Below are 10,248 nucleotides of genomic sequence, written 5' to 3'. Positions count from 1 at the left end.
TATATACATGCATATTTATATATATACATATTAATATACTTATATATCACCTTTACATGCTTGTTCGTATATGTGTTGAGAATACAAAGATCTCGAAATTTAGGTGTCACTCTGACGTATTCATGTTCCATCCGGATACTTGGGTAGTTGCCAGAGAGTGAAGTGCCTGCGGCAACAGTCCCTTCACACATTTCCACCGCTTCATATTTCACAAACACCAATACCACCCAACCCTCCAGAATGCTAGACAAATATTCTGCATACTTTCGAAGTTATTACTCCCAACCACTTCGTCTGACGTTACAACGACGCTCTACCACCCTTAAGTCATCACTGAGCCTCATGTGACTACTCTCTCGTGTGTATTGATGGTAGTCTGTCCATTCCATCATAAATTCACCCTTTCTAATACATGGCCTACTGGTCTTTGCCCGGTGGCTAGTGCAAGTGTCCAATGTTTATGATCATTAGCATCTAACTAATCCTTCGATGCGATGGGTAATTACGGTATAGTGTGTACAGTGTAGACTGTAGACAGCGATACATTGTTCTATTTTTAGTGCGAGTGACCAGCATACCGTAGAGCCAACCATATTGTACTGGTTGTTACCTCAACCTCTTTGTTCCTACTCGATGCTATGTGTATATCGAATATAATATACAAACCCTAGCAAAAATGTACAGGTAGATTCAAACATCTTGATAGAGCATACCATGATGGGGTAAAAAACAAGTTAGGTCTCAATTCATGGATATATTTTATATGTATATAGAGCCCAGATTGTTCACAACCGAAGTCATATCATCATACAATAACGAAGTGTAGGACCATACTATGGTTACAACTTCAACCTGCACACCCATATGCAGATTAAAATGTACTGCATATGATTGTACATGATTATTAGTTTTGATCTTAATATGATTTCGTACTTGACTAATGTATATGGGTATGAGCTCAGTAGTGAGCAATCAATCTTTTACATCATTGTTCATAAAACATATGTGCCTCTTGCACTGTCACCGCCAACATCAGCGATGATATGGGCCGTAGACCCATAAACGGCGATATACTTCCTTGGTCAATTGAATAGTGACTTTCCATATCTATGACCTTACTGTGACGTTGACAGGACTGTCATAGATATTGACAGCTTGCAATTGACCAATACAATATGATGTTGATGGCGACGGTGTAAAAGGCACCGATGAGTGACTATGGCTTGTTCTTCCAGACTCAGGAGGTTGCTTAACACACCTGGCTGAGTCGCCGTCACACAAAGAACGATACTACCATGTCGGGCGACTGTGTAATACAGATCGCTGGCAGGATCACCTGTGCCCATTTAACAGGTCGGGTGCGTTAACAGCTCTTTCTGATCAAGCGAAAGTCACAGAAGGTGTGTACCAGCAGACGACATGGGTCCCTACAACTAGCTGTATATGTACAACCGGCTATATGTGAGAGAGGTATGGCTGACGCTAGGAACTCCAGGATCATCCATTAAGCGTGGGGCGGGATGATGAAGTGGAGATACGGCACGGATTATATGTATTTATACCAATAAAAATGTCATTTAACGAATGATAAGCACCTCAGTATACGTAAGCTCGGCAGAAAAAGTAGACCAGTCAACGTCTGAAGTGTAGGTCGCATTACTTCCAGATTCTGTTATGCCTTAGGATCGGCTCCTCTTCAATTCAGACTTGATAAACGTATTAATTTCCACCTCAATACAATACATACACCACACATCTCAGTGGACTGGTATGTATACCTTCCACACAAAAACCCCTTAGTCGTGCTCGGTGGTAGCTTGCTCATCCATTCCGATGTTTCTTGCGCGAGGAGAATAATGAATTTTTATATATCGTATCCCTTAGTCGTGCTCGGTGGGAGCTTGCTCATCCCTTTCGGATGTTTCTTCCACGAGGAGATGAATTATTGTTTTTTTATTGTCGTATCCGGCCTATACAATCAGACTGCGGTGGCTGCTTTCGATGTTCTGCTATCTCCGTAGTCACTTCGTATCTCCGTAGTCACTGCATATGGCCGTATGGTCATAAACGTTCTCAGATGCGGTTTCCTGGTCAACAGGGCCACCATCTCTGACCTTATCAAATGGCTTGCATTCCTCATATTGGATCATAACCATATGATAAATAGAAATATATGCAGGCAACCACCTATATAGATATACCTATGATGTATATGTCCAATCGCATGTGTTGACTGACTGTGCCGTCAGTTTACCACCTTGCCCTGGAAGCTGAAGAGGACGGATATAGAACACCCGAACATACAAAATCAAACAGGCCAGCAAATGAGACAAGCAATATGCATAACCAAAAATAGTCCTTTTTAAACAACTACAAAAACAACAGACTAAAAATCTTCAATTGCGATAAGGGAAAACTTTATTAGCATTTTAGGTTTGCAACAGTTGAGAAAGTACACGCACGACGCTGTCCGCAGCCAGCATTCACTCAACCAACTTTCCACCACCCACTGCATGGATCAGATACACCAACCCAGCACGCTGGCCAAGTAACCCCACGGTCCAGTATTGTACACCGTTAACGTATATACACATGCGTATCCTTCACTGATGTGTATGAGCTCTCGTATATACACATGCGTATCTTTGGGTCTATCGTTCACTGATGCGTATGATCTCTCGTTGACTGATGCGTATGATCTTTCGTATACACACATGCGTACCCTTGAGTCTATCGTTCATTGATGTGTATGGGCTCTCGTATATACACATGCGTATCCTTGGGTCTATCGTTCACTGATGTGTATGAGCTCTCGTATACACACATGCGTACCCTTGAGTCTACCGTTCACTGATGCGTATGATCTCTCGTATACACACGTGCGTATCCTCGAGTCTATCGTTCACTGATGTGTATGAGCTCTCGCTGGGCCATTCTAGCCTCTCTCAGCGTGAGCGCCCTGCCACCGTCGTTGAGCACCCGCCTGGGATAGCTTGTGGCCAGTACAAAATCTGGTTCAGTGTATCCCTTAGACCCTGCATAGGTGATCAGATCCTGTAGGTATATACGGATTTTGTGGTAGTTATTAGTAAGTAGAGATGTTCGAAACCAGCGGAGGAACGGATTCTACGTGTATAATAAATCATTGGCAAATGGATTGTGTGTCCGCAAGTATACGACTCCTGTGCATGATTGAGATGTGTTTTCGCGTATAGTGTGCATGCACAGTATAGGAGATCAGAAGTGTGTAGGTGGAATGCATTTAGAGACAGCGAAAGTGAACGGATTTTGCACTGGACGGATTGTATCAATTGTGCAGTCGGCATAGTCAGTGTAAGTGATCAGATCCTGTAGGTATACGGATTGTGGGCAAGTCCATGTACAGGCAGCATACGTGGCTAGCTTACCCTACAGGTATACAGATTGTGGGTAGGTCCACGTAAAGGGAGCCCATGTGACTAGCTCATCCTGTAGATATACGGATTGTGGGCAAGTCCATGTAAAGGCAGCATACGTGACTAGCTTACCCTGCAGGTGGTATACGGATTGTGGGTAGGTCCATGTAAAGGGAGCATATGTGACTAGCTCATCCTGTAGGTATACGGATTGTGGGCAGGTCCATATTGTAAAGGCTGCATATGTGACTAACTCATATTGTAGGTCTACGGATTGTGTATCGTTGGAACGTATGTAGGAGTAGTACATAATATCAGACTAGATGCTGTTGATGGATGGGTTGTGTGGAGGTGAATAGTATACGTGGGTAGCGCAGGGGAGTACATCCTGTAGGTATACGGATTGTGGGTACGCTAACTGCATACAGTAACAAGATACAAGCCTACATCCCGTTGATGAAACGGGGTTTATGTAGGGGTTGGCGTGCTCGTACAGTACAAACAACTAGATTCTGTGGGCGGGTGGCATGCCGAGAGTGCGACTCCAGGCATGTGAGTTGTTGCGTATCTATAAACACTAGTGCCATATCCAGCCACGTATGTGTTACACGCACCGTACACCTTCTCCAACACATTGATCCTTTCTTGCAACCAACACCCGTGGCACATGGGCAGGGCTGGGACATTCTGGCGTGCGTGTGTGTTGTGTATCTCGTACCTTGACTCGGTGTTCGTCCATCAGAAAGCGCCTATCAAACACTTCACCCTCGGGGCACTTAAACTTGATACTGCTCATGGGCTTCCCGCAGTCGACAGGAGGTTCGGAGACCATCGCGTCCTCCAACTTCTGTATCTCTGCCTGTTTATATATGAATAAGGGTAAAACCCTCCATACTAAGCTCGGGTGCTAATGGTGGAAATTGCATGCACGCACCAATGCGCAATACATGTTGCGAATGCGTATGTGACGTGTCAGAGTATGCAACCAACAAGCAGATGCAACTATTCGTTTACATACATCTACTTACAGATTCACGCAAAACAAAGAGCATGTATGCATACTCTGCTTTTGTACTTCATACACACAGGCAAGGACCATCCCGATTCTCGCCAGCTACATTCGTACACCAATACGCGCACACAGTGGCTTCATCCCCTCTATAACTAGAATGAATGTACTTGCTTGTACGGTGTTTGCTAGAAGAATCGATCGATCACAGTACATAGACAAACCTGCTCCTGCGCTATCCTCGCGTCTTCCTCGTCTTGCTTCATCTTTCTCTCCAACTCCTCGAGTTTCCTTTGCGTTTCCTGGGGCGTGGCGACGGGTGGATACAATAAAGTCAATGGAGTTGCAAAGGTGCGTATACACATACATGCATGCATACATATATATATATATATATATATATATATATATATGATATATATATACATATAACAAGAATGGAAGAATAGAGACATACACATATCCGCTAAAACTCATCGAGGACATTACAATTTTCTTAGTTGACGTATGTGCACATACGCATGCTGGTACGTGAGGGGTTCGTAATAGATGCAGCATACCTTGGCCCGGTCATCTTCAAGGGATTGCTCATATGCACTGTTTTGTTCTTTTTGCTCCCACAATCGGGTCTCTGTGTCTTCTTTTCGTTTCCTATTTAACGCACTGTAGTCCGAGTTGTACAAATGCCAATTCTATCAGAAAATTTGAATCGGTATCATACAAACAGACTGCTCTCTAGAATACCCAAAAAAACAAACAAACAAACAAATCGAACTCTGTAGTGAAGTGATCAAATCGAACTCTGCAATGAAGTGATATCCACAGCTGAGCTCGAGAAAGACAGAGACTGCAATGCATCCGGTCAACCCGTATTAGATACATTGACACAGCCAGAGAACACATCCTGATACTTCCGATTCATGCCACTGGTGCGCTTGCACTGCGCTGTCTTACGATTGCACTTCCAAAATGGGGTCCGCTCTCGCCAGAAGTTCAAAGAGCTTTTCGTACAAGCCTTCCCCGCTTTCGTACTTCCAGAAATCGAATAACCGTGAATCCTCGTCTGTATTCAGAACAACGGCTGTGAAGGGGCAGTTCTCAGGTGTCCGTACCAATTGGCCGTACATCGGGTGTGTTATCTGCGTCGTAAGCAGGTCTCGGTTGCTCTGTGTGGATGGGAACGAAGGAAAACAGTATATCAGTCATATATGAGTCATATACATACATACATACATATATATATATATTGTATATATGTGTATATGTATATATGTATATATGTATATATATATATATATACATATACACATATATACATATAGACATATATAGATATAGATATAGATATGGATATAGATATATATTATGTGTGTGTGGCCCACGTGTAGTAGTGGGTCATGAAGGATGACTAAGGTGTATGAGGGGTTAGTTTTAGGGTGGAATACCAGTACTGTGTCTCTAGTGATATTGGTTTTACAGATATGATGAGGCTGTAAAATGTATACAATAGAACATGAGCATAGGCTGTAAAGTAATGTAAAACATATAGACGACGAGTGCCGGACTGCAGAGGAGGCCGGGCACTCGGAGGGATATTGTGTCAGTAACCAGAGGGGACTGACGATAGGCAATATCTCGTTGAAAGACAAGGTTATGGGATGATCAGTCCTCATAATCTTGCAAGCTATTACACTACTGTGATGATATAAAGTATAACGCTATTTGACTCTACACCGTTCGTGAACTAAATAAATTACTCACAATACATTCATATATATATATATATATCTATATCTATGTATATTAATAAATGAATATATATACATATACATACATACATATATATATATATATATATATATATATATATATATATATATATATATATATATATTCCCATACATACAGATATTAGAGCCTGCTAAAACATGAATATGGGTTAAATAGAATACGAATATACATGCACACACACACACACACACATAAATATATATATATATATATATGAATACATGCCTGGACGAATACTTACATACGTACATAGATAAGTACATAGATACATGTATACGTACATATATGCACTATAATATATATATATATCGTTTGCCGACTTGAACATACCTCGTATGTCACATCCCAGCCCCAGGCGATGAATCTCTCGTTTATCAGGCTACTCACAGCTGGTGTGCACAGACTAGCTACACAGTAGACATTGGTCTCCACTGAGATATTACTGTGAATGTACACGAGCAATGGCTTGGACTCCTGTTTAGCCTGGGTCAAAACGTCTGTGAAAGTACCCTCGCGGAAGTTCACAGGGTTTCCTCCAGCGTACTTCTCGTTGAACTGTATAGTTGCGTGTATGGAAAGGTACGTGTTGGCATGTGTGAGAATGTGTGCAGTTTGGTGAACACACACACACAAATATCTCTGCCATGGGTAGGTACCCATGCACTCCATTTAGGCCGGAGATAGCAGGGATATTTGTGAGCACGGGTGTAAGACGTACCATGCTTATCATGGGTACGTAACAAGGGCTTGTATAAATAACATATAATTCGGTACAATATATCAGTTTGGAGTCGGGCAGTTTGTGGGCAAATGATTTATTGTGCGAACAGGGAGTATACGCGTGTGTGCGTGCATGTTCATGCGAGTAGTATAGTGTAGGTTATTGTGATGTATGTGTGGTGTGTATGTATATGCAATTTTTTATAAAACCCTAAAACTAAAACAATAAAACACAGCACTCCATTGCTATACATCGGTACATAGTAATCACTTGCATACACTAAGGCATACATTTCGGTTGAAAGCCTTCGTACATAAGCATCAAAGTCGCACTAGCTGCATTCCTGGAGGCGTAGCATGTAGTTGTGTGCAATACGGAATAGCACACACTAGCCAGATGGACTTTGGTTTAGGCATGCAAGTAGCGTGTCATAGGCCAACAGACGATAAAGGATAAATCCTAACCCTAAACACTAGCATTGTTGGATCTGTATATACAAGAGAGGTAGATACCAGGTGAACCAATCAATTCCTCGAACACGTAGTGATCATCTGCGATTCACTTACGTTGATAGCGAACTGTTGTGAAGCATCTCGCGCATTGAACGCCGCCTGGTCGATGAGCGATTGCGTTGGACGGGCAAAACTGGGCGGGGCTATGTCCTCGTCCATGTCGTAGTCTTCATTGTATGTTGGGAAACCTGCAAGCGGAGCCAGGGTGGACAAAGTACTGAATAAGTATGCACAATAATCCTCGTGTGGGTATATATATATATAAATATAAATATATATATATATAGAAACGTATACGGTATGTAAGGACAATCGCAAACGGAGATCGGAGCGTTAAAGTAGATAAATATCATATACGGATACAGATCAGGAGAGACCACTAGTGCACTCGATAGGTGTCATGTATGCGTTTGATATTTGGCAACAAATTGGAATGTTCCATCGTATGTTCAATGCCAATCGCACAGATCGAACTACGCGAGAGCCAGTGCTTGTTTATCGATATCAAGATATTCGCAGTGATTAAGTGGGGGGTGGGGTGGTGTGTGATCTCCAACTATCTCTTCAAAAAGGGGACTCCGGGACTTCACGGATGTGTATACTCGGATTAAATCTATACCAAGATATCTGAAGTTCAAACGACCAACTAGTATTTCACGGATGTGTATACTCGGATTAAATCTATACCAAGATATCTGAAGTTCAAAAGATCAACTAGTATTTCACGGATTGCTGTCCACGTGAACAACCCCTACGAAGGTTATGTCCATATCTGGAGCCGCGGCTACTTTTCCTGTGATGGGCGTGCCCCAACGGACTGGTACGACAATACGCAGTTCTAATTTATAGTTACGCAAGTACGTAGAACAACAGAGATACGAACCATCTCAACTACCACTTACTTTCATCCTCGTAATCATCGTACGACGCGAACGAGGCCGCATCGTCGTCGCTGTCTGATTGCAAGTTCGGCTGATCCACCGGGTAAGCATCCCCGTTATTTCCATGGCCTACAATGCATAGATGGGGAGAAAAACCTGGTTTATAATATGTTGTCGACATGGGGTAAACCGCGGTTTTAGCAGCCGCTGGTAAACTAGTAGCATTGATACATAGGACTAGTCTCACGCCCCTTAATAGGTACGAGGATATCTACCGTTTGAGCAATGAAGACCAATGAACTAGGGATCTGTGGTTGAAGAGATAATCACGAGCTGACGCCACCTTGCTTGAGTATGTGGGCCTGAATGTACAGGGCAGCCCTGAGACCAAAGCCTAACACACTGCACTACACTACAGTTGTTATACTACCATACTGCCAGACTGCTGTATTGTTTCTCACCCGATGAAGCGGTGGAAGAGATCTATTGGGTCAATGCTACACCAAAGTTAGGCACAATACCAGCACCCAATCACTACCCTATCCAACGAACAAGCGCCCACTCGCAGGGATGAAATAGTTTCCGTTACTAGACACTGTGATATAGCGTCGTCTCCAAGTATCATCTACATATTAAGCTGGTCAGAGTTTTCACACACGCCAGGACGGTAAGGCTCTTTCCCAGTTTGAAAAGTGGGGCAATCGAGGACAACAGACAAAGGAAACGTACTCCTCACTTCATACACAGTCACAGCTATACCATGGGCGGGGAGTGTGAAGCCATGCAGGTAGCACGAACACGTGGCACAGTGCGTTGGATTGGTGTGCACATACAGACAGTTGTGCTGGAATGTACCTGATGCACTGGGACTACCCAGTTGAAACTCAGTGCCGCCTGACAGCATTCATGCAAGAGAACATAGACACCAAACTCTACCACGGATTCAGTGTAGATAGATAAGCAATCATAGTAGGCATACACTCAACCTCTAGGAGTAAGAACAGTTGGATGTCCGATTCAAATCAGCAGACTTGTTGCTCCCTTTAAAAGTACACTACTGACGAAACCAAACCTAAAGTAGCCAGAATGGTCCCAATGACACCAGTACAATGGCACAGTCATACCCAGAGCAGGTGAACACACCGGCCTCCAAATTAGCACACTCGAGAAATTACACCTCAATCCAACTGACACAGACATATCTAAAACAGCAAAAATATATCCCCTGACATCAACACAAATGACACAAAACATACCAAAAGACGCAAACATATTCCCTCTAACACCAACATAAATAACACCAATCATACCCAAAGCAGCAAACATGTTCCCCCTGGGCCTCTCTTCCGGTTCACTCGACACGACCTCCGGTGCATTGTCCCTGGCCCCGTCCTCGCCCCTGTCCACAAGCAACAGCGTAGTGTCTGATCCCAAGTTAAGTTGCTCCAGTGTCATCAGATCGGACGGATCCAACACACTGTTGTTGTACAGCGACTGTCGCGATACGTCCAGGGTAGTCAGGTTCTTGAGTCTTTGTTTGACATCACGTACGGTCGTGGTGGCTGGGCTTAGGTTGCGTAGTACGTGAGTGTCGTCCACCCAGTTGATGCTCAGCGTCACAGGCGCATCTGCCCTGTCTGCACGCGGACTGGCTGTGTGTGCGGGTGGGAGTGCAGTGGTACTGTGCAGAGAATACGTGGTATGTGTAGAGGAAGAGCGTTACTGAGTTATTTAATAGCAGAACTTTATGAATAGCGCCAGGAGAGACAATAATAAAGACTATTGGACGTGCTTAGTTCGTGGGTACACAAGATTGCATTGTGCCATGATAAGTACAGCGGCATCATGAATGGGAATGAATGTATATATATAAAATTGTGGGTATTTAATATAGACAACTACATATGTAGTAGCACACACACACACAAAACACACACAC

At 43.3% G+C, this 10,248-nt stretch overlaps 1 protein-coding gene across 1 annotated transcript; it reads right to left on the bottom strand.

The window, feature by feature from the left end:
• Positions 1-2,620: 2,620 nt before the first annotated feature.
• Positions 2,621-10,136, bottom strand: SARC_02169 (hypothetical protein; the record flags this gene model as incomplete). Its single annotated transcript, XM_014304075.1, has 10 exons — positions 2,621-3,054; positions 4,114-4,254; positions 4,629-4,706; positions 4,965-5,067; positions 5,359-5,570; positions 6,526-6,750; positions 7,483-7,616; positions 8,331-8,438; positions 9,566-9,990; positions 10,117-10,136. 10 exons carry the CDS (start codon positions 10,134-10,136, stop codon positions 2,896-2,898), a joined length of 1,605 nt encoding a protein of 534 aa, XP_014159550.1. The 3' UTR covers positions 2,621-2,895.
• Positions 10,137-10,248: the final 112 nt, after the last annotated feature.

This window comes from Sphaeroforma arctica (assembly GCF_001186125.1).
Source record: "Sphaeroforma arctica JP610 unplaced genomic scaffold supercont1.95, whole genome shotgun sequence".
Lineage (NCBI taxonomy): Eukaryota > Ichthyosporea > Ichthyophonida > Sphaeroforma > Sphaeroforma arctica.
The sequence above is the reverse complement of the archived record's forward strand: the minus strand, read 5'-3'. Positions and strand labels throughout refer to the sequence as shown.